Source organism: Psittacula echo (genome assembly GCF_963264785.1).
Source record: "Psittacula echo genome assembly, chromosome: 9".
NCBI classification, from domain to species: Eukaryota; Metazoa; Chordata; class Aves; order Psittaciformes; family Psittacidae; genus Psittacula; species Psittacula echo.
The window spans coordinates 21,403,386-21,430,183 of NC_137745.1; the positions used below are offsets into that span (position 1 = coordinate 21,403,386).

At 53.5% G+C, this 26,798-nt stretch overlaps 1 protein-coding gene across 1 annotated transcript; it reads right to left on the reverse strand.

Moving 5' to 3' along the window:
• Positions 1-4,232: 4,232 nt before the first annotated feature.
• Positions 4,233-26,521, reverse strand: PODXL2 (podocalyxin like 2; the record flags this gene model as incomplete). Its single annotated transcript, XM_080625787.1, has 8 exons — positions 4,233-4,442; positions 4,755-4,934; positions 6,140-6,201; positions 6,321-6,477; positions 9,252-9,326; positions 10,303-11,198; positions 16,996-17,289; positions 26,473-26,521. 8 exons carry the CDS (start codon positions 26,519-26,521, stop codon positions 4,233-4,235), a joined length of 1,923 nt encoding a protein of 640 aa, XP_080481913.1.
• Between the last annotated feature and the right edge of the window lie 277 nt (positions 26,522-26,798).

The following is a 26,798-nucleotide window of genomic DNA, read 5'->3' on the forward strand; positions in this document are numbered from 1 at the left end:
AGAGCGGCCCCGCGCAGAGACGTTCTAGCTCCGCGGCGCACAGCGCCCCCACGCGGCTTGGAGGAGCAACTGTGGTCCAGAGGGTGGGACAAGCGGGGCGCTGGGGAAGGGATGAAGGGGGATCTGCTCTGGAATGAGCATGGGAGATGCTCTGTAACACACCTGAGGGGGAAATGGTCCAGAAAGGGGGTGGGAAGGGGTTCTGGAACACATGGCACGGGGTCCAGCATCCATGTGGACCTAGTGGGGACACCTACTCCAGGACACATGTGGCACAGGGATGCACACACACAGAGGCTCTGCTCTGGAACAGGGGGTTGTGATGAGCTACCCTAGCAGTGAAGAGGGGTCCTGGGCTGGCCCTATGGGGATAGGGCAGAAAGCACCCCACAAAGCTGGATGTCACCCAATAGGGATGGGATGTCACCCCATGGAGATAGGATTGGCACCCCACAGGGAGAACAGCTTCCCACAGCCCAGGGGTGAAGCGAGGGACCTTGGCCAACATTGAGTTAACGGATATGGCAGACATGAACTCCCAAGCAAAGCATGGCGCTGGGGCAGTGTTCAGCCACCCAGGAGCTGTGTTTTATTGCAAAGAAAACAAAACCACAACCCTGTTGCTCCCATGGCCAGACGCAAGTGCTTGTGAGTGTTCCCCGGCAGCAATCCCAAGGAGCGGGCAGGGCCTGCAGATGTCTGGGTCCAGCAGGAATGAGGGTGGTGAGAAGAAGGGCTGCGAGCCTGGTTGTCGGCCGGGATGAGCCCACGAGGCTCCTGTGATCAGCACAGGTGACATGGATGTTGTCTCTGACTGTTTGAGCTGCCCCAGACCCTCTGTGAAGGAAAAGTGCTCCTGCGTGGCTGTGGAGATGGGCTGGAGCGGGTGAGCTGCTGCTGCTGCTGGCAGTGGCTGCGGTGGGGTCCTGCGGCGATGCTCTACGGTCATACTGCAATAATCCATATGATAACGTACCCATTTCACCCTGCATCCTTTGCCTGGAGGGATCCTTATGGTGTTCTGCAGGATGCAAAGCCCTAGCACATGATGGACTCCACATTACAGGTGCTGTTCTAGACATGTGGGCAACAAGATCCCCTCTCCTTGCTCTGCATATGGGGACATCCTCACACAAACCATCACACAGGAGCCTGGTGCAAGCCCCTCCTCAATAAAGCAGGCAACAGCCCTGGGCAAGCCACAGGAATCAAATACCCAAAGAGAGGTGAAAAGTCCTTTTTGTCCGTCTTCTTTTCCGTCTCCAGCTCCCAGCAGCCACCAGGTGTCAGTGCGATCTAACGTTTGGCCGATGGGACCACACGGTGATGTCCAAGGATGCGGAACACGGCTCCACAGGACTGGCTTTGCCGGGCACACCTCTCCGAGTCCAGCTTTGACAGTTTTTGTTAAAAAGCAGTGTAACTACATGAAGGTGATAGAAAAGCTTCCCGTTACAAACGCTACGACAAAGTTTCTCTTTAAATCCTCCCTGCGCAGAGCTGGAAACCCAAGCGCTGAACAACAGAGTGAGCGGGCTCCACAGTGCTCCCCAGCCCGCAGGTCCAGGATGACCCGTCTCTGCAGGGCTGGGGGAGAGGGACAACAGTGCAATCGACTTAACAAGATCTGCCTAGTGCAAAAACATGGTACAGAGAAAGAAGGTAGAAAAAGTATCACCAGACTAAAGCGAAATGCTATTAACCAGGGATGTCCGGGGCTAAATGGAGATCATACAGCTGGGTGAACCCTGTCAGAGAGAGCAGAAGTTGTTTGAAGCCTCGTGACAGCCACCGTTAGACACTCTCAAGATGACCTGGATGCTCTGGACACAGAAGAGAGCTCCACAGTCTCTGCACAACTTGAGGCCATAAGAAGCTGGAAGAGCAAATGAGGAGAATCTGGTAGCTTATAAATAAGCCCACAAAGCCCCCTTGGTTTCTTTGAAGTCTGAGCACTTCACACCAGACCAGGAGGTGCTGAGCCCAGCACTGCTTTATCAGCACCTTGTTGTCTCTCTGATTAGTAAAGTGGAGAGAAAACAGGGCAGCAAAGCAGCTCCTGGCGATGATGGGCACCAAGGAAGTGTTTTGTGGGTGAACTGATTCACATCTGTCAGTGGCATTATTATTTTAATAGCCACTGGGCATTAAAAACATCTTTAATGAGGATTATTTGCCTTAGAAACACTGAGATGGTGACAGTGCCTAAGGGCCTCGTTATGCTAAGTGCTATACAAACTCAAATCTTAACTCCATGCTTTAATGAACTCCTTGTACGGTAAAAACAACTCACATTTAATCCTGTGAGCCTCAAAGTGCCATCAACACAGCCTCTGAACCGGGGCAGCTCCACTGCACAGACCCATCCCACTCAGCAGGAGCCATGAGGGTGGTCAGAGAAGGGCCATTGGGTGGATGTGCATGTCCATGGACTGTCCCCCTTTATCAACTGATGGGGGGGAGAAGGAACTCCTCTGAGCATCACTGCAACTAACAAGATCCAAAAGGAGCTGACGATCACCACCTCCTACATAACACAGGGAAAGGTGTGGAGGCAGGATAAAACCACTGGAAACTGGCATCTGGATAGGAAATCGGCATCTGGATAGGAAACCAAAGACTATTGTCACCTTTCATGAATCCCTAAGAGACTGATAGCAACGTGGTCCTCCATCGAGGTGATCTGTGATTCAGTTTGTACGCAAAGCGCTATGCAAAATGAACCAACAGACTCTGTACCTTGACTTGAGGCACCCACACCAGGGGTGAACATGCTAAAAAGATCTGTATATACAGGGATAGATTTACAAGCTCGGCATCAGGCTGCACATCTGGGGTCTTTCTGTACAAAGGCTCCCTTAAAGACCAAAGGCAAAGCTGCACCTTGCAGTAAGCAAGCACACAGATCACCTAACAGAGGAACACGGTTGTCTCTGACCAAAGCAAGACCCTCAGTCCCTCAATGACAGGAGAAACAATGTTCTGGGATCTCAGGCTCCACAGTAGTTCTGAGTTTAGACACGGCTCAGAGAACAGTTATGCATTCACGTGCCTTTTAGTACACACCTTCAGGGAGGAGCTGGAGCCTCAAAGTTGCCTGAGGCATTCCTGAGCAACGTTCATTGGGGACCTCTTAGATCTCATCTCTCCAAACTGGCTTTTATGCTTGCTTAAATGCAATGGTATGAAGGACGCTACCCCGATTTACACAGGTGGGACCATAAACACCCCCCCCAGGGCAGGATGCTGAGAAGGAAACAAAAGGACCAGAAAATTATCTGTGTCTGACTTCTTACTTCTCTCCCTGTTTGAAAAGCCCCACTAGTGTGCACTTACCTCAAAAAGACCCACTGAAACCAAACTACCCTGCAATATAGGGGTGGACTCTAAAACTGGGACACACAGCGATACTTTGGTGCTCATTTCACAGGCTACTGCATGAAAGAGGCATTTAAATGACCTTTCCAAGCAACTCTCTGACCTAAAGCGGATTTCCAGCTAAGATGCTGCTCCATGGCACCGAATTCTCTGCAGTCAGTCAAAGCAAGGGTAAAGTGCTCAAACTCTGCACACTCAGCCTGGAGATGGAACAGGGAATGGGGCTGTCTGGGGGGGGGGGGGGAAGAGATAACAGAGGGATGTTTTCCCCAGTATCAAGAGCTCACCTCACCAGCAGCTGAGTGCTAGGGCACTACAAAACCTCTTTTCTCCTGTGGAAGGCAACCTCTGTCCAGGACCTCACTGAGCCTTGGCTCCCCTCCACCCGGAACGCAGAGGTTTTACTGCACCTGCAAGGACTGAGAATGATCTCAGGGTCAGGATCTGGCTGCCAGAATTCCAGCTGCACTCCCAAAGAGAATTCACTCTCAGAGCTGGACCCTTGCTGGCAGATTCAGCCTCTCCACCTTGCTTCTCAAGCCCAGCCACTCTCAGCCACTACCAGAGAGCTACAGTAAGTGCATTTAAAGGCGATGAAAGCATTGGTGCTACTGATAGGAACACACACACAGAGACCTACAAACCCACCCCTCCCGCTTCCCTCTGTTCATGAACCTCCTTGGCTCCAAGCCTCAGATGTGGGCTCAGGACTTCCATTGGGAAAACTTCCCCAAAGGCTTGACCTCTTCCAAGCCTTTAAGAAGTTCCTGAGAAGCCACCTGATCCCGTGGTCCATCAGTCAAGATAGGAGAGAGACAAGTGTATGTGAGGGGGTGGTTCCCTCCCTTCCTGCTCTAGAGATGCGTGTCTTCCTCAAACACATCCACGTCCTCGCTCGCCTGCTTGTTGATGAGCACATCCCAGCTCTCCGGGCCATTGATGGTGTTCCCACCGTTCACGCTCGGCTTCTTCTCCTGCATTTCCGACTGGCTGTCACTGGCCACGTCCAAGGTGGGGTTGTCATGGCAGCCGTTCTCCACAAAGCGCAGCTCCTCGCCGTGCGACTGCGAGAGGAACACAAATGGAGACAAAGGGGGACAGGTCTTAATGCTGCTGAGGAGCACAATCACAGCAGGCTCTGAGGGTCACCAGGGACCCTGCAGGGTCAGTGCTAAAAGGTACATTTACTCCTAGCCCTGCCCTAGCAGTGGCAAAGAGCACAGCTTTGCACCTCTTACACTTGAAAGGGCTCCCTTGCTGCTCCAGCAGCGTATCCAGCTAAGTGGACAGGGGAAGTCCACCTCCCTCAACTTCCCAATCCCCTCCATCCCGAGAGCTAAGAGTTTAGCCACTTTCTGCACCCATTCAGTGCTCACCATGTTCTTCATCTTGGGCAGGCGTCGCTGCCAGCAGTTGTATATGAGCCCCAATACAATGATGATGGCACAGATGGAGCCGATGATCACCAGGACCACAAAGAGCTTCCCATAATCACTGCGTGTCTGGTTGGGGTGCGACTGGCAGCTCGTGGTGGTTGAGTAGTTCTGGATGCCAATCTGGAAGGCAGGAAGGAAGGGGTACAGTAAATCCTGTGGGATCCTGTTCCGACTTTCCAGGGTTCAAGTACAGGACCACCACTGCAAGCAGAACTAAATCCCTGACACTGGGGAGTTAGGATGTACACTGGTTTATGTGACTAGAAAGCACATAACTAAATAGAAAACCATCTTCCATGAAAGCTGACACATCAGCAAATGACAGTAGGCATAATCTTACCCTGACCACCTACCCAAGGATCACACCTATGTGCAAGACAAGGAGGCCTGCATAGGGGCACAGTGGCAAGTCACACCTTGCACCAACACGAATCCTTCCTGGACGCTTCCAGCTGCTGATACCTTGGTTACTCAGTTTCTACCGGGTTGGCTTTTTGCACCTTCTCTGGTGTAAGCCAAGCAATACACACCAAGCACTTCATTTGCTTTGCCTAACTGCACCACTTTGATAGGTCGGGTGAAAACCTGGGAGCAGACAGCCAGCAAAGGGCTAAAACCAGCAGAATTACTCCAACAGTGTAAAAACTCCAAGCAGAATCAACCCCTTGGTGCCTACATGTCCCTAAGACCCAAGAGACAAAGTCAGAGATCATGGGGCTAATTTGAGCTCATCTCCATCCTCTTCCAAGCTGCCCAGTGTTAGAAGGGAATACACGAGGGCTAGAGGCAGCTGGCAGAGGAGTCTGGCATCCCTCACCTCTGCTCCTCTGCCTGCCCTTGTGTAGACTGTTGTCTAAAGGAGTGAAACGCAGACCCTGGCACTGCAGGAAGAAGGTGTGTGAACATGTCTCATCTAGTGCAGGCACCTCTCCCAACTCTTCAGCAAAGCCTGAGAGCAGCCAGTGCATGTAAATCAGCCTTAGGGTGAGCAGGGCCCAAGCTGGGGCTCTGCAGGACCCACATTGCCACTGGCAATAGCGTAGAAGGGATGAGACCAAGTATCCCAACAAAATGAATGTGTGAAAAGCAGCTTCACAGCCAAGCCAGAAAAGCAAGGAGGGAATAACCCATAGATACTCTCTTAATGGGAGCAGACATTTGATGGCCTGGCAGCTACCAGAGAGGGGAGAAGGGAGTTTGCCAAGTGTCTGACTCATCTGTTTGCCTGCACTCGGTTAGGCTGAGATACGCTCCCAGCTTTCAAGTTGCTTATTTTAATTGTACATCTACTCTTAACAAATGGAGGCAGGCAGACAGGCTCTTACCTCTGCTAAGCTCCTCTTAACGTCCCCCAGTGCCATGAGAACATCTTTTGTAGGGATGACGCCTGTGAAGAAGGAGAAGAAGAGATCAGGGCTGCTCAGCTCCGGGTAGCTCAGATGTACCCATCAGTCTGAAATCCCCAGCAGGACGGAGGCCTTGCAGGCTCCTTCTTGCAGCACTTACCCTGCTCCCCTGCCAGTGTCATCAGCAAGTGCTTGTCGTTCTCGTTGGGTTTGCTCAGAGAGATGAGCCAGCGGTCCTGCAGTCCATCCGCCTGTCTGGAGAAGGCATCCTCCACCAGGGCCAGCAGCTGGGGACCCTTCTCCAGCCGAAACTCCTCCTGCCGCAGGAAAGGCACCTTGGTGAGCACATGGTGAGGATGGGGCAGACGCAGCACCACAGGGCTGGCACAACTGCATGGCTGAAACCCCTGCACCAGGCGTGCCCAAAAGCAATGCTAAACCCGGTCCAGCGCTCCCTTGCTCATCCCACACACATCCCTTGATGCATCAACCCTTCTCCTCAGCTCCTGCGGACTCCATACACCCCACACAGTGCCATGCCCAGGTCCCCTGGCACACTAGGGTGCTGAAGTGCTGTTATGGTAAGAAGGCTGCAGCAGGTGCCACTCAGCCCCACAACATGCTCCAGCCACCCCTCGGCTGCTCCTTTGCCGCTTTCCCGCTCCGGGGTTTCCATTCCTGTCTCCGGTTGCCATGCCAACAGGAGGGCCACACAGCTGATTAATAAAATGAAGAGCTCCCGTTGCCATGGCGATCCGAAGCGCTCAGGGCAGGCACAGGCCTGTGCCCAAAATGGCCTAATTAGAAGAGACACCAATGAGTGGGGCCTGAATCACAAGGGCCAGCAGTGCCCTCACCTCACCAGGCTGTGGCTTGGGCATGGGAAGCAAGAGGATGCAGCCCCAGGCTGCCAGGTCCTGGCTCTGTTACGGGGGATGCAGAGGAGGAGAAGCAGCTGAGCACAAGAGCAGGAGGAGGACAGAAGTGAGATGTGATGGGCAAAGCTGAGGTTGCAGAGCACTGATAAACTGTCCATGGTGGAGAAATGGGAGCTCAAAGGAGCCTGAACGCACATGAGCCAATGTGGAGGTCACCTCCCAGTGCAGAGCCAGGCAGCACTGCTGGGTCAGATCCTGAAGGCCTCACTTGGGCAAAATGCCCAGGGATATGGAGTGGGAGATGTGCCCAGAGAGAGACTGAAGTGACTCCCTTGCCCAGAGCCCATTAGGAAGATAAATGGGCTGCCAGCTTAACCCAGCGATACAGACATCATCCCTGCAGGAGGTAAGAGCCTGGCACTATGAAGAGTGTTAAAGCTCAAGGTGCAACCCTCTGGAAGGGGCTAAGCATCCTCCTGGTCCCTCTGCTTTTCAGTGCGACTCAGTACTGCACCAAATCATCTCAAAACATAGGAAACATGAAAGAGATTAATGTTCCCCTGATGGCTCAGAAGAATACTGACTCCCTATTCCTGTATGATCTGTGGCATCAGAACAGGAAACATGAGGAATCCTCATTCACACTAATTCAAACTATAGCACCTGCCATGTAGGTTTTCCCTTTGCAACCCTGGAAATCCAATCGCCACAGGGCTCAGGTACAGAAACCAGGGAAGAGAAGGGACTAGCAGAGGGTTGAAGTGTTGCCCAAACTGAGCAAGTTACCATGGGTAGGAAACAAACTGCATCAACACCATTGGAAAGGAGAAGAGCTTGGTTCTAGCTTCATGAAAGTGGTAATGGGACTCAGGGAACAAAGCGATGTTCATGTTAAATATGTATGGTGACACATGTCCTTTTGAATAAAGGGGAGGACAGCACAAATCATTGGCAGGGAAATCTGTTTTGAAACATGAAATCATGTAGAAAACCAGTTCAGCCCTGCCTATCCCTGGCACTGTCTTCTTTTAGCAAGGATTCAATAGTGAAGGCATCATTTGGTTGAGACATCTGCACATCTGCTTTCCAGTTCTGCCCCTCCACTGGTTTAACCAACACAAGGGCAAGGGACCACAGGAAGGAAGGTACCACTCATAACAAAATTAACTTGCATGAATTAACCACAGAGGTGGGAGAAAGAGCAATGGGGACTGAGACATGGAGGAAATGGGGCAGCAGGACTCTGGTTTTCAGTCCGAGTTGTAATTGTGAACTGTAGCAGATATACTTAGAACTCTTCAAACTGGTTTGCTTAAGTGAGGAAGAAAGAGACTGACTTTTCATCTTCCCTTAAAGCAGTCAGCATCCTGCAGGGTGTACAGGAACTACCCTGCAGGAATCAAAGCAAAGGAGCTGCAGAAAGCAGGAGCGCAGACACACGAGGCCATAGCTTCCCAATGAAACATTCCAGTCTCAGGCTGTCAGGCTCATAATCATTGCCTACAATTATGAAGGGCACCTTGACCCCAAAGCCCCTCACAACAGGTTTTTGAGTGCCTGATAAAAGGCCCAGCAGAGGTGAACGAGCCCTTTTACCAGGGACCCACAAGGGGCTCTGGGCTCATGAATTAACCGTGGCTTTATGGGGATGGATGGGCAGAGGATCAGCAGAGTGTGGCTGGTGAACAGACCCAGATAACATACAGATAACAGGGTGGGGAGAAGAAGCACTTAAGGAAGATTTAGTGAAAGCTACTTGACATCAAACCATTCACACTGTGAATGGGGAGTCCCCATTCCTCTGAGCCATCAGAGGCCATTAGTACATCTTGGAAGGAGGGGAAGGAAGAGGAAGGGAGGGAAGAAGAATCGCACTTCAGTCCCATCAGCAAGAGATGCAATGTTAAAAGCCCTCGTGACAATCCAGGTACTGATGGCAGAGACTAGCAGCCACAAGTGAGTCAAAACTCCAGTATGAGACTGACATGTGCTAGACTGAGCAAAGTCATCACTCTCCACCCACCCTTTTCCCTTCTGGAAGAACAGGAATATTTCTGTCCTCCTCCCCTTCTCTCCACAGCCTCTACAGGGAAGCTGAGATTTAGTGATTTAGAATGCTTTGTAGTGAAAGCAGACAGCAAGAGCTGCGCCTGCCTCCACGTCCCCAAGCCCTATTCCCCCCTGTGCCATCGAATCTCTTTGGGCTGACTTACACAGTCGATGTTATCCGACATGTTCAGGATGATGTAGTTCTTCCCCGCAAGGTTGCTCCAGTCTTTGCAGATCACCTGGAGAGACAAGACAAAGGGCTGGGTTTGGGCAGAGAATGCAGCTCTCCCGCTGAAACAAGAGACAGGGCCAAGGAGCTGTGATGTACCCGCTAGAAGCACTTCTCAAAGGGTGTGACTGTCCTCTAACTCTGTACTGAGGAGGAATCACCATTTCAGTGCTAGCACACAGGGCAAGGACAAGGTTACTATGCCAGCACAGCCCAGCTTTCCTTCCGCCCCTAGACTGCAGGAGGACTCACACTCAGTAGAAAGCTGTCCAGCCTGCAGCCTGATTCCACATGTGATCAGCACTGAACACAAAACCCTCTCTAGTCCTTAAACTGGGCAGCGCTCTGCAGGCAGGACAGGATGCACAGAGCGACTAAGCCACCTGCTCATGCTCCTGGGTACTGAGGGGCAGAAAGCAGTATTAAAAGCATTCCCTGGTACTTTCTCACAGCCAGCTCCTGCTGCGTGTCCATCCTCAACCAGCTGCCAGGTTGCTGCATCCAGGCACTGCAGCTCACCTCACACCTCTTCTCCCCCAGGCTCTCCTAGCCCAGCATCCTCACAGATTGCTGTACCCTGCTCTGCATCTGGTCCCTGCAGGCAGCACCAGCAAAAATAGCACTTCCTTCTCACTCTCTTTCCAGAAATCCTTAAGGCCATTTTTGTCCTGACACTTCCAATAATGCAGGTGGAGGAAACAAGGAGCTTTTGCTGCCATACATGCCCCAGAGGGCAGGTGTTTGTTGGAAGCAGGATTCTGTGCAGCAGTTTGCTTGGGAGGATGTGAGGAGCAGGAGGATGGATACCCCGAACTGTGGAAAATTCACCCCAAAACCCAGTTTTGGCGGGGCGAACAAAAGCAGCTACGTCCACCAGGCAGACTTGGGGATGTGGGTATGGTTTAAGAGGTTAAACACCCCCCAAAAAGGGACGTTCCCAACTATCTGCACTAAACCTCGCACCCACCCGCTGCTCCCAGTGTTACCTGTGCTGAGTCCCAGGGCAGCTCCGTGGGCAGCATGGCCATGCGTGAGTCCCCAGCCTGTGGTGCCAAGCTCCTCTCTGCTGCTGCAGTCTCAGTGGCCGGCTGGGTGTCATTCCAAATGGGATCCAGCACAGCCTCATCAGCCCTGCCCCATGGAGATGCGGATGAAGTGTGGTGCTGCTCACTCCCAGGTAAAGTCTGGGTTTCTGGGGAGCTGCCTGCAGGAGAGGGTGTCCCCACAAGTGTTTCCACTGTCTGCTCCGTTTCAGTTAGCACCGTGGGCTCCAGCAGCTCCCATCCCACCGTGGAGTCCAAGATCTCTTCTCTGGATGAGAGCTCTTCCCCATCATCCTCCACTGTGGCCTCTGCAAGCTCTGCTCCTGGGATAGTCACAGTCAGCTCCGAGTCTGCTCCTCCAACAGCCCACGTGTCCCCAGCTGTCACCTCAAAAGACTCTTCTGAATCACTGGGAGACCTTGCAGCAACAGTAGGTGAAAACACAGAGGACATGGGCAGAAGACCTGGTCCCATGCTACTGCCCAGGTCTAAGCCTGCGGAAACAGAATCCTCCTCTTGCTCTCCTGTGGCTGCCTCAGTCACAATTCCTGGCCTGGCAGAGACTGTGGAAAAGAGAAGGGAGAAGGAGTCCTCTTGGCCCACGGGTTCAGCAGATGCAGCCTCTGGCCCGGAGGTCTGGAAGCTCTCCACTCCTCCTCTGGGGTGCTCTATGGGGAGCAGCCCCTCCTCCTCCTCCAGTGTGCTGGAAAAAGGTGTGCGCGAGTCGGGATCAACAAACTCTGCCGATGGCTGCACAGTGGCTGGTACCCAGTTGTCCTTCACCCATGTCCTGTTCCCTTTCTGCCCGGCCTTTCGAGATGCAGCAGGGAAGTTGTAATCTAAAACGAGACCCAAAGGACTTCACGTCACATCCCAAGTAACCATGAACTGCCCCACTGTGTGTGTCCAGCCACAGATGGGGTTCAATGGCAGTGACCCTCTAAGAGCAGGTAGCCTGCCACAGAAAAGAACAATCTCATCTGACAAGTGCGGCACAACCTCCTGCACATCCCAGCGAACCCACTCTCCCCAAGGATAACCCACGTGTTTATTCTCTCCGCTCCTTTCTGTCCTCAGGCATTTTCAGAGACAATAATAAGTAACAGTTTTGACATGTGGCATGTTTAAGGTGAGGTTTTGAGTGTCAGGAATCAGGCTGTGACCCAGAGACTCATTGCAGATGGGATTCAGAAAGCTATGGGGTGGTAGCAGGAGTCAGACACTAGCTAAAGGGGAAACACTAGGGAAGAGAAACAAAAGCACAGCAAACCAAATCCTCCTCCCTGGCCCTGCCAAGTAACACCGCCAGAACCTGCATCACCCTGGGCATCTTGGAAATGCCACAAACCCCCTCCAGCCACAAACAAGAGAGCATCCATACCACGATGCTCAGAGGGGGACAGCTCAGTACTGCCCATGGAGCCATGGCACTGTCCCAGCATCTCCAGTCTAGCAGGGAAGGCCCAGATGAGCGCAGTGGGCAGCTTCAGTCACCCCATCCCCTTGGGAGGCTGGTTCACCCGTCTGAAATTCCACACGTTCACCTCACCTCTCTGCCTCACAGCCTTAGCTCACTCATCAGGGCTTTCCACCAGCAGTGATATTACTCATCTTGCAGCATCCAAGTGGCTTCCCCAATCCCCCTCCCCAGCTTTTCTCTTCCAACCTCTCTTACAAAGACCCTCAGGCTCTTCTCTAAAGGAAGCATCTTGCACAGAGCTCCAAGTCCTGCCCTTTGCATCTCCCAGCAGGCCCAGGGTTGGGTCACACAAACATGTTCCCTGTGTCTGGGGAGACAATTTGCCCTGGGAGAGGTGAACACGAGCTCCAAACCTCTGCAGGAGCTGCCATTTAGGCCACATCCTGCTTCCCCCCCCAATCAATACAGAACTTCCCTGACACCAGATGGGCCGAGCCTTGGCTCTGCACCAGAGCAGATTCCCAGCCAGCCGTTAATTCAGTCCATTTCTGCTGCTCCTCCATTCAGAAAAGCTGCTCTCAGCTGCTGCTCTGCAAGGTTCCCTCTATTTGCACATTGGCAACTGGGACAGCACAGAAAAAGGGTGATCCTCCCTGGTTTTAGTCCACACAACCTGACCATAAGGTCTTGATTGGATTAAACTGGAAGATCATGTTATCCAGTGATTGAATTACTGATAACTACAGGGCGTTGTAATGAAGACATGAACACTCCTGGGCTCCCCTCACAGCTCAATAGCACCACTCCTCCTGAAGCACATGCTAACCTCTGGAAGTGTGAGGTGCACTGTAACACAGCCAGCTCTGAGGCAGACTCTGCTCACTGTTTTGCAGTATAGAGCAGGGAGGCTTACTGCAAAGAGATGTATTGCATTGGATTCACTGGGCAGGGGGATTTCAAAGAGGCAAAATGCAATTACTGGTGCTGGAATTGAGCCGGTCTGGGTTAATATCCTCATCTTCCAGAACGAGGAGAAGGTACTAGCTGTGACTCCAAGACAGGTCCACACCCAAGAGAGACCATAGTTAAAAGAGACACCCATGGTAGCAAAGCGGTTAGGTTTTATCACGCTTGGAATTGGCTTCAGGGAGAGACCAGGCACTCAAACAGAGTCAGGCAGGGCTGGCTGCACCAGAATAAGACAGAGAAACCTCTGCCAGCAGCGTCCTGGTTGAGGTGGCTCGTCCCAGGATTGATCACTTGAGGTGTCAGTGTGCACTATAAACCAAGGCATAAACAAGAGGCATCCAGGAGCTGAGCTGGGGGAGGCGGCTGCTCAGCACTAAGCTCCTTATGCAGACAGCCTTTACCAGGTGCTTCATTTCATTAGTGCTCGGGCTGAAGATGCTATTAAGAACACCAGATTTGCTGTCAGTCTGGATAAAGAGGCAGCAGATTTCAGGAAGGGTGAGAGATGCTGGGATGTCTCTGGCCAGAAGCAAGCAATTCCTCACAGAAAGAAGGGAATCTCACTATATCAGAGTTCGGGATGGAAGAGATTTTATCCCTTTAGCTGGTCAGAAAACTTCTTTGAATGCCATCCTTCTAACTTGTCTGACCTGCAACCCCTCACCCGTGCTCTGCTGGGAGCCCCTTCTGCTAATTACTATGAATAATTAAAAGATTACAATTCCCCCCCAAATCACCACATGCCATCCCAGTGAATCACCAATCTGTGATACCAGATTTGATAGCTCCAGCACAGACAAGCCTTGGTCTTCAAGGGCAGAACCTTGGAGCTAGAAGAGCAGACCCTGGCTGTAACATACCGAGCTCTGTGCCAGCCCAGCACATGGGAAGATGTGATGATGCACTGTGATCCTTGGAGATTCAGTTTTTGGGCAAGGGAGGAGAGGGACTGAGTGCCCCCATTCACAACTCTTACATCAGCTTTTGGGAGCCCTCCCTTCCCAGCAGTTCGTGATTAGGATGCCCCAATCTAGAGCCTGCACTGGAAAGGGAACACATGGGGCACCGTGTTCTGAGCCACAAGAGAACACAGAGAGTGGCAAACCAGGGAGCACCCCAGGATGGATAAGCCACCATGTAACTCTTCCACTAAAAATCAGGGCCCCGCAGCCCTCATGGCACCCACCTTCTAGCCCTAAACCTAGAAGAGATGTTGCATCTGTTGCTCAGGAAATCCCGTGTGACAGAAGGGAACACAGGGATTGGAAGCCTCCAGGCAAAACAAGATGGGGAAGGTGTGAAGAAGGGAAAGGAGGACAAGAAGGGAGATGCGAGTCCCTGCAGGTCCTCTCTGTCTTAAGGGTTAATTTGTGGCTCAGGCAGGTTTGACACCACAGCTGAAACAAAGCAGCCAAACCCAAACAACATCCTGGGAAGCTCCCAGGTTCCCTGGCAGCCTGAAGGCAGTGGGATGCAGAAGCAGCAGCTTCACAGCTCTGCTGACTTGCCTTTTGGCTGCAGTATGAATCACATGCTGCTTCTTTCCATAAGGATATGCATCCCCATTCCCACCAGAGCTAATCCATCGCCCCCAGATGCAGCCCCACTGGGTAGCAGCTGTGCACGGGTGAGCACACATGCACTTCTGTGCACTCCCAGACAGAGTGAGATCAATCTCAGGCTCCTTCCCAGGCTGGTGTCACCAGTGTCAATCCAGAATGACTGTTCCATAGCATAAACCAGCAGAAGCAGGTTATTCAGAGGGAGCAGAGCCCCAGGCTGAGCTGTGCTCTGCCACTGCTGTTTGCTGTCTCTAACAGCTGGCCCCCGATGCCACACGAGTTCCTGAAGTATTCTTCAAGGATATTCGAGTGCACTTAACGCCCCAGAGCAGCAGCTGCAGATTGCTATTAGTTGTTACCTCCTGCAGCCTGAGTCGCACAAAGGCAGAGGGGTCCCCTCAAGGACTGCAGAAGGATGTTACAGCAGTAAAATAAAGGAAAGGTGACTCATAGAAAGAGGGGAGACTGAGATGAGCTCTTAGGCAGAAGCTCTTCCCTGTGAGGGTGCTGAGGCGCTGGCACAGGGTGCCCAGAGAAGCTGTGGCTGCCCCATCCCTGGCAGTGCTCAAGGCCAGGTTGGACACAGGGGCTTGGAGCAAGCTGCTCCAGTGGAAGGGGTCCCTGGCTGGAACTGGATGAGCTTTAAGGTCGCTTTCAACTTAAACCATTCCATGATTCTATGAAATCTCAGGAGATCTGGCCTAACACCACCAATTCCAGGCACCAAACACAGAAAGGAGCCAGCACAGGTCTCCTTTCACAGCAGGGAATTTTCTCTTTCCAGTACTATCACAATCCTGCTTTGTGCCTTCATTGATAAAGGGGCTCAAATCTGTGCCTGGGACAGAGCCACCAACCCTGCCAGACTACACTTCACTGTTGTCCAGAGGAATTCCACAACAGGAAAACTTACACCATGAGCTTTTCTTTCTTAAACAGCAGCTGCTTGAAACGGTTTTATGGGTTTATACATTGAAAATAACCCAACAGATGTCATCACACAGCTCCACCAGGCATCGCATGGGATCTGCCACACACACAGCACGTTGCGTGCACCTCTCATGCAGGAGAGGGCTGTCCAATTTAGGGATGCTATTACAATATCTTTCATTGTAAAATGACACACAGCAGGTTTCTAATTAAATTTTAAGGAGAAATGTGCTCCCAGCTCTTGAATAATTCAAACTGTTCTATTAACCACGGCTCTGAAACACCACTGAGACACGAGCTCTGGCCACAGCAACGGCCAGGGGTAAAGGCAGTGCTGGGAAGCCCAGCAGTGGTGAGCTGAGCACGGATAGGGTATGTGTAGAGGACAGCTGAAAAAGCACATCTGCTCATGGAGGAAAGCACTGCAGGCGAGGACGGAAGCAGAGGGGAGCGTGTCGTGCATGCAGATGGGAGGAGGCACGTGCAAGAGGCGAGGCTGGTTCGGGCTCCTCTCAATGCACAAGCACACGCTGGTCTCCAAGTCACGTCCAGGCCTGAGCACACGCAGGTGCCTGCTGGCACACAAATAACAGCATTGCTGAGCACGCTGCCAGCGCCCCAGAGGGGCTAAACCACAGCATGGCCCAAGGATGCGCTGGCAGGAACATGCGGCATCCACCCCAGCACCAGCACAGCTCCCCATGGCCAGGGCTGCAAGTGCCCTGGGGCCACATGAGCCACAGGGCAGCAAGAGCACGGCCAGATGAGTTCAGCAGCAGCGCTGGTGAGCAAAGGGCTGTGGGATGGCCCCTGCTCTGCACAGCATCTCCTGTGTCCCAGGTGGCAGCCGGAGGCACAGCCCTCGGCGAGGTCTTCGTTAAGGTCACAGAAACAGGAGCAAAGATCAGACAAGGCTCATGCTTTCTGACTGCAGACCTCAGTCGGACCTGCTGCAGGGAGGCAGCGATGCCAGGTAAGGGAGGAGGGATAAGGCTGAAGCCTGGCCCCTGGGTAACACTTAATACATGCCCCACATGACACTTAAGAGCAGGAGCATGTGAAATAATCTCCTAAGCTACTGGAAACCTTGCAATGCTCCTCCTCCTCCTCCTTCCTCCCATCCCTCCCCCTGAGAGCAATGAGGGACCGGGGGGGCTCAATGGTCTCAACAAACACCCCACATTGGAAAGCAAGCACAAATGCTAACACAGCTCATTATGGCCATGAGTCCCCTCAGGAAGAAAGCAGGACAGGGGAGGCAATAGGACAGCTGCCCAAGAGACAAACCTGCTGTCTTCTCTAAGGTCAAATCCCACTGAAGTCATGGACTGAGGAAAGCAGAGTTCAACCAAGGGAACCCAGCTCTGACTCAAACCCCAAGATGGCCTTGATCTTGAGACCTTTAGGCTGCACTTAACTGACAGCAACAGAAAGAAAGGAGTGAGAAGAGAACATAAAAGGGGGAAAGAGAGAAAGAAGGGCATGAGGCAATGGGAAGCTAGGTGGAGGCAATACTTCTCCCAGCCCATAGGAGCTCAGGAATAAAGGCTCAGCTGTAACTTGGTTTCTAAAGCCTGTGCTTGCTCAGGGTTCACTGGGGACACATCAGGCACAGAGGTGAGAAAATAGAGCTGACGTTTAATCTCAGGCCCTCTTAGCGAGAGTTGTGTCAAAGCAGGAGCACAAATCCCTGCATCCTTCCACCTCCTCGAACCCCACAGCACGGGGAAGAGGAATGGGTTCAAAATCACCTACCTGTTGTGGGTCCTAAATCCAGGCTGGAGTCATTGAGCTCCCCACCATCTTCCCAGAAGTACTGTGGGGGCTGTAGGATCTTGGACTCCTCATTCTCCTCGCTGGCAAAGCCTGATCCCGGGGCAGCGTGCAGAGAGACAGGGGTAAGATCAGGCTCTGCAGGCTCCGGGCTGGCTTGTTCATGGGAATTCATGGCTTCCAGGTGGGGCATCACGGCAAACTCCAGCAGGGACGTTGACGTGAGGCCATCGGCGGTTGTCTCCTCCGAGGAGGCAAGGCAGAGGTGCAAGGTCCCTGTATAATGAGTAAACCCATATCAGAAATAGGACTGATACCCACTGAGCTTGTCTTCTGCTCCTGCCAAGCCAAGCTGCTGTGCCCAGCCCGCAGGCACCCTGCCCCACAGATGGGCTGTGCTCTGAGCTGATGAGGAAAACTGGGGTGCTTTGGGAAACATCCACAACCATGAAGAGTGTTCACATCCAGGAGGAGCTGATGCCGGAAGCCATCCAGCCCAGGGCACCTCTCTTTAGTGGTGCAAAGAAGGTTCACCCTCTCTAAGGCTTTCTGCCTCTTTGGAAGCACCATGGGGTTCTTCAACACCATCCTGGAGAGGAGGTGGAATGTCTGCTCCTTAAACCAGGAAATCCTGGCACCGTGAAGTCAATGACAGTTTCCTACTTGACTGCCACGCAGGCATGATTTCACCCTGGTGCTCCTGACCCGCAGCTATATTATATGCAGGGGGACTGATGTAAAACAGAATTACTCACATCACCAATGTCAATGTTTCAAACGAGCAGGTTGGAAATCTATTAAAGCCATCGAGTTCACCTTCATTTTGCATTCACAGGTTTTGCTATCATAAGGAAGGGCTGTCACAGGTAAGGAGTCAGATGCCACCAGCAGTCAGCGACCGAACACGGAGCAGGGAGGCAGGCTGCATTTCACACTCCTCCTTCACCAATTACATCCTTGTTATCTCCATTTGATCTATTAGAAGGTTTGACTGACACCTCCCGAGTCCTAGATGAGACTTTACCTGTGATTTGTGTCAAGGTACATTCACATGCATATTGAACTTCAATCAAAAAGCAAGAGAACAGCACCTGGAACTTGGCTTTCTTCAACCCATAAATACCATGACAAATACGGAGACAGAAGGGAAAAAATGAGATTACCAAAACAAGCTTTCCATTTAAAACAGTTCTGTTAAGCAAGCAAAGTATCTCATTTGGGTAAACTGAACCAATTGCTTCCCAGCCCTCTGTTCCTCAGCACATTAAAGCTCGAAGATCTCATCCTCTCTCAGCTGATTTTTATTCATAGATCAGAAGGAAAGGACAAGTTTTCCTGCTTCCTCAGCGCATCCTGTGCTTCTCAGCTCTTAATGAACTAGTCACTGAACTGAACTAATTGAATAAGCTGAAATGAAGGCTAATTTGGTATTTTTCTTTGAGGACTGATTTGCTAGACAAGAGAAACGCAGCAGATGTAATCCAGCTGTTCTTCAGTCCAAGGAACAGTGCCTCGTATACACCTACAGGAGAGGCAGGAACAGGCACCAGTGAGCAGGAAAACTGAGACAACAAACAGTAAGGCACTGGCTATATGAAAACATGAGAGGCTTGTGCTGCAGGGAGGCCATTAGTGGAATTCCTCAAGGTCTCTCCTTGAAGCCGCTGCTCTTTAATATTTCCCTAAGTGTCCTTGGAACAACAACTGAGAACATCACAACGAAATCAGCCAAGGGCACAAAGCAAGGAGACTCCTTCCTGCCCAGAAGGACCATAGGACCAGCTAACGATGATCCCAAGGATGGCAGTAACACAAAGAGTCTGAAAAGAAACAGATAGAAGTCACCACCTGGAGAAGCAGCACCAAACATCCCGATACAAGACAGGAAACCATCCATTAGAAATGCCTTAAGAGGAGAAATTCCCGCATTAGGAACATCGCTGCGGCATCACTGGAATGCAGGTGTGGAACTGCTTGCACAGTCCCCAAGTATTAGAAATAGATTTGCCAAAGCACTGCTGAGACATCACCTGGACGCTGCACGCAGATCTGGAGCCACGTGGCCTGAAGTGATTTAAGCAGAGCTGAAGTGCCTCCAGGCAAGGGCACAGGCCAGGCCGACCTCCTGGGCTTCCTCCCCACCACTGCATCCCACAGCTCCACAGCCCAGGAGGACCAATCCAGATCAGGGCAAGTGCCAAGATGAGCTACGGGGCAGCGGCAGAGGGGCTGGCCCTGGTGCGCTCATCAACAACACTGGCTTGTAGCCCAAAAAGCTTGGGAGTTGCTACTCACTTGATTCCCAAACCTGTCCTGGGAATGCTGGCAGCTGGAAATGCATTTCTCGAGCCTTCTGCCTGCTCTGACCCTTTCTCCACTATTCTCTCAACTGAGCACAATCCAATATTGGTTACTCTTTCCCATACACTCCTGGGCCAGGCTTCAGCACGTCTCCAGCTCATTTATTTTGTTCTATTGATCCAAGACCAGCGCAACAGAGGCAGAGTATCGAAGGGGGAGGAAGGTTCTGCAGCATCATGGAGCCAACCAAAGCACCCCTGGGGATGGAACAGCTCCCTGTGAGCTGCGCACACACGGAGAAGACCACAGCTCAAAATGAGAGTTCAAAATGAGAGTCTCTGGTGCACAAGCAAAGCGTGGACAGGGCAATCCCCACACCGATCCAGTGGTGCTCTCCCACCTCCAACGTGATGGTGCTTACACTGCCACAGCAGACCTCTTGTGGCGTGTGAACCCGGGTACCCAGAGCTCATCCCATCCATGCGGGAAGCTCAGATCCTAGGAGCCTGTTTACCCTCCTTTAACTCTCAAGTGTTTACCCAGTTAAACCCCCTAAGCTGCATTATCTTGTTTACTGGGATGCTCTGCTCTCCTCAGCCCAAGATAAAGCTACACCACCTCATCCCTAAGAATGAGTCATTAACAGGCACAGACCGAGCAAGCCAGGTTTCTCCTGGGGTGGGCCTGGAGTAAGACAATGCCTTGGGACCTGACCCACAGGCACAGGATGTTGAGAATGGCCTGGGGAAACCCCCTGTGCCAGCAGCACCAGCCCGAATGCCATAGGGCTAACAGCACCAGTGCACAAATCAGAACCTCTCCAGACAGCATCCTGACACCACTTTTTGCACCAGCAGCAAGAACGCAAAGGCTCGAGGGGCCAAACAGCAGACCCAAGGTTTGCCACCGTCCCCCTCTCTTCCAAGCGTTTCATAAAGGAGCTCAACGCAGCTGTCAATGGGCAAAGAAAGAATGAAAGCAGGAGCTGAGCTGAGCAGGAGGCAGGGAGCACAGCTGAGAGGGGAAATGTAATGCCCAAGACATGGGTGGCTGGCCCTTTTCCTCCTAGGGTGAGGACCGGCGATTAGTCCCCTTCCACCAGCCATCAGTCTCCTGGTTTTGTATTCCAAAAGGCAGACCAAGCCATAGGAATAAAGCAGCACCAGAATAAAGCCCTGCAAGCGTAGATGGGAGGGAGCAGGGAACGGAGCCAGGGCTTGCCAGCTGCTTCAATGGGGCGTTTGTCTCTCATTTCTATTTTTGCAGCACCTCTGAGTAACCTGGAGGCGATGAGGCTCTGCATGCTAAAGAGGGAGCCAGCCTTGGGGCTGAGCACGGGAGGAAAACCCTCCCCGGAGCACACACAGCAGGGGGAGAAAGGAGGGAAAGGGGGAGAGGCAGGTGGAGGGAACAAAGGCGGAGAGGGAGCATCCAAACCAGCTCCGGCGCTGGCTGCGAGCCCTCCAGCTGCGCGCACCCACAAAGGCGACACGTGGAGCCAACGCTGACCTTGCAGAAGATGCTCCCCTGCTGTAAGGAGCAGAACGAGGTGATTTCCACTGGGAATAACAGGGCAGTGTTACCTTTCCAAGGCCACTGGACAAGAGCCAGCCAGGGGCGCACAGATGAACCGGGTTTGCTAGTGATGACCCCACGGGCCCCTCAGGAAACAGCTCCAAGGCGAAGTGGAGATGTTCACCGTGTTCAGCCCAGCTCAGTTCAGTGCAGTGGCTCCAGACGAGGCAGATGGGGGAGTTTTGCTCAGCAGCATGAAAAGGATGCAACAGAATCTGAGGGAAGCACATCTGCCAGTGCTCCCCAAGTGCTGCGAACAAGAGCAGCTCCACACTTCTAAACAACGCTAAAAGAACCCCAAGTATGTTCTCCATTAACCAAGAACCACGTTATCCCTTTGCCACAAGGCAAGTCACCTCTCCATGGGCTGGGACAGCTGGTAAGAAGCTCCCAACTGGCCCAGGACTGAATAGGACTAGAAATGAAAGAGGATGTAATTTGTTTCTGTATCCAGCTGAAATGAGAGCAGGGATCTAGGGAGATGAGATGGGATCTGGCTGCCACTGTGCCAAACTGCCTTCAAAATTTGCTTGCTTTTTAATTACCAACAAGTAAACCTCAGCTGTGTCTTCAAGGAAAGTCACAAACATCCCCCAAGGCGTCATCACACCAGCTTGACCTACCAGGGGCTGGTGTGCCCTTTGGTCTGCCCACCTGAAGGATGGTTTTCCCTCTCCTTCCTGGGTGCTGTGGCTACACCACGGTGCCTGTGAAAGGAAGAGCACTCACCTGGAGCACACGCTCTGACTCACCCATCTCTCACTAGCAGAGCCTGTACCTATGACACCACTCAGGTGCAGTCACACTCTGGGTAGGAGGGAGGGGGGTCAGAGCAGCTCGGTGCTGTCAACTCAGCAGCCACAACAACGTCCATCTGGTCCCGCTACTGCTGACCTCCCTTTCCAGCCCACCCCAAACCCAGAGTTACCCAACAACGTTATTTCTTGGGAGAGCTGGGTCAGGAATGGGCCATTTACTGATAATCAGTTAGGACAGGAACACAATGACCAGATGAGGGAAGCATCTGCCAGGGATATTCCATCCCTGGAGAAGCCAGGGAGCAGGGCCCAGGGGCAGAGAGGAGAGAGGCCCCAGGGCAGAACAGTTCATGGAATACAGCAATCCCAGAACATAACAAACCAGAGCAATTTAAATAACAAAAAGCATCCCCACCGCAGGCAGCTGAAGGACTTCCAAGCTGATTTCCCCACGCTCACCTGGAATCTCTGCAGCCCAGACCTCAATAGCTTGCACAGGGAAGCAGATGGGATGACCATGTATCAGATCAAGCCCTTTTGGTGCTAATTCAGAGCTGCAGACCATACCTGTGCTGGGATGCTCCACCTAGGAATCACATCCAGCGCCCACACAGCCCTTGCTGTGTGTCCCTCTAAGCAATGGGGAAAGCACTTGGGTCTGTGTGGAGCACATACACTTAGCAACCTTCACCAACAAGAGGGACAAGGCACAGCTGGATAAGCCTTTGCAATGGGACAACTCTTTAGAGCGAGATCCTAGAGCACACAGTAGCTGTGCCAGCATCTTTAAGCTCTTACAGATCTTTACAGCTAGCACAGAGGGCTCAAACACCAGGCTACAGGGTGTGCATGTACTGAATGGGCACTACCTTGCACAGCACCACCAGCATTTGCTCCCTTGCCATTTCAGCAGAGGACATCTATAGCCTGCAGACGCAGGTATATCCATGGGAAATGGCATGGCACTGCAAAAGCAGATAGATACAGACGTGCCCTTTATCAGCACATGTGCACCAAGAGTCTGACCTCCAGAGGTGCCCAGGGCTGGGAAGAGCCAGGTTCTCCTGTCGCTAGGATCAGTATCATCAGGACTGCTCTGAGCTCACCCATCTCCACAGATGAGACTCCACACAAGCAGGTCATGGCACCCCAGCCAAGCTGTCCTTGCCCCTTCTGGGAGTCACAACCCTGCCTGGTTTCAGGCTCCAGACTCTTTGCCTTCGCTCCTTCCCCACATCATCTCATAGCCTCCACACCTCCCTCCTGTGCTGCTGCAGCGCCTGCTCCACTCCTCTCGCTATCAGTGGCAGTTCCAGCTCAGGCGGGGGAAGATGCAGCAGCCTCTGGGGAGACAGCACTGGGGAGACAGCTGCTCACAGCACAGTGAATCTGCCTTCCTCAGTCACCATTCAGAAGCCTCCAAAGAGCCCCCAGGGTTAGCAGACCTCAGGATGAAAGCCACTGATCCAGGAGAGAAACCACAGCCCACAGGTTCCTTTGCACTCTTGCAAGCCCAAAGCATTCCATGCCATTCCCGTGTCAAGCCTGTGCTTCCTCTTCTCGTCCTGCTCCAACCTGGACCACACACCCCACAGCGCCCAGTCTGACTTCCAGCACACCAGATAAAGGTCTGTGGCTGCTTCATCTTCCAAGCCCCCCTGCCCAGGCAGAGCAAGTACCACTGCAGATGCAGGAGGGACTTCCATCGAGACACAGTCACCCATCAAAATAGAACAGAAGCCTTTTACATCCCAAAAGGCCCTTAAAACTCACTGAGCTCAAAATGGTTACACTCTGCTCCAGCTCCTGCAGCAGTGGTGACGACCACCCTGTCACACGCTGACATATCATGCAGCAGTCTCACCCCCAGTCTCCAAACCATCTCAATGCACCCTAGGCAAAAAGCTCCTGCAAAGGTCTGGTAGTCCCCGGGCACACATATGGGTCCAGTCGACCTTCACAACACACCCGGCAGGATAGGGAGAGCTGAGGGTGGTTGCAGGGTCATACAGAGGGAGGGATGCAAAGCTGGCTCCCAGCAGTAGAACATTATCCTCAAAACAAGGCTGTACATCCAAAGCCTGGCAACCACGGGTGGACATGAGCCCCAGCAGAGCACATCTTCCCTGCCAGCATCCCTGGCCCTCTGAAGAACCCAGCACATGTGCTTGCTCTGCCTCTGCGCAGGCTGAGCTCGCGTGGATGACAAACAGCCTCTCCGTGCTGCTGGGATTACGTGTCTCAGCAGCCAGCACGGATGGCAAGCGGGTTCACCCACTGCAAGCAACGATGTCCCTTCTCCGCAGCCCCCATCCCTGCAGCAGGGCTGATGCTCTGCTGCTGCTCATCCAGGTATCCACAAAATGCCGGAGCTGCTTCCCACGCTGAGGCAGGGGAAGAAACTTTTGTGTGCTCTGATGTGCAGCTCATCGCCGGCAGCTTCCCCTTGAGGGCTTAATGTAGTTATTTCTACCCCTGATGCCTATAATTAAATGAACATTTCCTTATGGCACTGAAGAGGCCAAGGAAAAACTGACTACAGGGAATTTTCATCCATCCTGATTTATACTCCCTCATCACAGGCTCATTCACACGATGCTAACAAGGATCTTCTAAGCAGGCAGAAGAGGAAAGAAAGCCTTCAATAGCCCACATTGCAGACAAGCACCTGGGGAGACAGCAAGAGGGAAGAGACCAAATCCCTCCCTTCTCTCTCTCTTTTCAACCACATCACTTTCCTACATGCAAAAGCAAAGAGTCTCAGATACCCCAGAGCCTGGAGAGATGCTCTGCCAGCAGACCTGTGCTACCCAGCAGCCTGATGGTCCCTGATCCCGCTTCAGCCCATCCCACGCCCGATCCTGGGAAGCACCCAGGAATTGCACTCAGTCCCTCCAGCTCGCTCTCAGGTTTTAACTATTCCCATCCTGCAGGACTGAAGCACACTGAATTATTCCAGCCTGGAGCAGATCCTAAACTGCTGAGCAGAGCTACTAACATAACAGGGCTTGACGTACACATTCCCAGCAGGCTGCATCTCCACTTCTGACCTCCCGTCTAGGCAGGAATCCAGGTGTCCAGGGATGCGTGGCCAACTGAGTCCAGCCCCCAGAGCTGCCACAAGCCCCAGCATCACCCATTCATTAGGAACTGAGCTGTCCCTCACCTCCACCCCTACAGCTCTCTGTGCTAGGAGAGCAGACAGTCACAGGGGAAGCCAAGGACCCAAATCCTCCACATCACCACCAGCTGGGCAGCAGTACTAGAAAGTTTCCAGCAGCCTCAGCAGAACAGGGAAGACACCCTCCCATCAGCACAGCACCGTCAGCTGTGGTCCTTTTAAAGCCACCACGAGGTCAATCTCCCTCCTCCACAGAGCAAATGCAGCTTTCAAGTGATGGGGATAGAGCCAGCCCTTTCGGGTGGGGATACAGCAGCTGCCCCATGCACCTTGCCCTCCTCTGAGGAGAAAGTCTGGCTGAATGTGGGGTCAAGGGTCTCCTGCTGAGATGTAGCTAAAGGATCTTTGCCAACCGTGCCCGAGGTTTCCCCTAATGTGGACAACCTGCCTGGAGGAAGCCACAAAACTGGCTCCCTGCTCGGCTTTGGAAAAGCTTCTTGCTTCTGTGCCATGGAGCATTGGCACAAACCCCAACAGGTTTTCTGATCCATTTTGCTCTTTAAGCTCACTATTGTTCACAATCCTAAAAGGCTTTATCCCTTCTCCTTAGGGAGCCCCAGGCGACAGCTCGAGGCACTGTGCACACAGCTGACGGACAGAGCAGCTCCGAGGATGACACATTCCCCTGTGAAGGTTTTGGGGAGATGGGGGCAGCAAGAGATGTGCCGGGGGCTGGATGTCACCGTATCCACAGCTCGGTCGTGCTGGAAGCCAGCGACTGGTTGGGAAAGCAGCCCTTCCCTCGCTGCCAGGATGATTCAAGACAAAGACTCCCCCACTCTTTAAATGTCCCCGTTCTCAACTCCTGTTCGGCACCAAGCGCAATCCCGGACAAAAGGGATAGGGAGGAAAAAAAGCAGCCTCAGCCTCACGGGTCTTTGGGGGAACCTTTTGTTGGGAAATTTCCCCAGACTATTTATAAATAGAAGCAGAGCCTTCACAACCATTCCAAGTACAATTATCCCTGCACTTCCTTGCTTTTCCCTGGCACCCCACCTCTCCTCCCAATTTCACGAGGAGGCTCTTGGGGAAACGCGGAGCAATTTGCGGTTCCCCCCTTCCTTTGTGCCAGTTTCGCGGTAGTTCGCAGAACCACCACGACGCCAGACGGAGGCATCAGTGCAAGGGAAGGCGGGTTCGGGGCAGCCCTGGCCAGCGTGATGCCCATCCTCACCCCGCAGGGACCAGCGCTGCGTGCCCCATCCCCGAAGCGGCAGCCCCGCGGGGTGAAGCTCACCCGCACCCGTCCATACCGAGAGCCCGGGGCTCGCCTGTCACCACCCGGGGGTCCCGGCGCTGGCACCGGCCACTCCGAAGGGTCCGATGCCCCGGTAGGGTCAGCGCCTGGTACCCACGGAGAGCTCCGGGGTGGGAGATGGGGACCCCGCACAGGTCCTGCTACCCGGGGGTCACCGGCGGGGTGGAGGGGGTTCGATGGGGACCCGCCTCCCGCAGGGGTCCCGGGGAGCAGACACATGGCGGGCAGCGACTCCCCGGGGATGGGGTCAAGAGGGGGAGACCTGGCCCCCGCGGGTATCCCGGTACTCAGGGAAGGGACCGACATCCGCCGCGGGGCTGCCGGCGCCCGGCCCGCCCCAACCCGCAGGGATGGCGGCGACCTCAACCCCAGCAGCCCTCACTCACCGGCGGCCAGAAGCAGCAGCAACGCCGGGGCCCGGTGCAACGGCTGCATGGCGGCGGCCGCTGCCCTGCCGCGCCGCCTCTTCACGGGGAGCGGGGCCGCCCCGCCGCCCGCCGGGCTCTGCCCCTCGCCGCCGCGCCCGCCCGCCGCCCGGCCCCGCACCGCATCCCGGCGCCGCCTCCTCCCGCCGCCGGTGCCCGCCGCGCCGGGGGCGGGGAAGCAGCGCGGGGGGGAATCTGCGCCTCGCTGCGGCCCGGCCCGGCCCGGCCCCCACCCCCGTCCCCGCCAACACGAGCGTCCCACGGCGCCCACAACGAGTGCCGGCGGC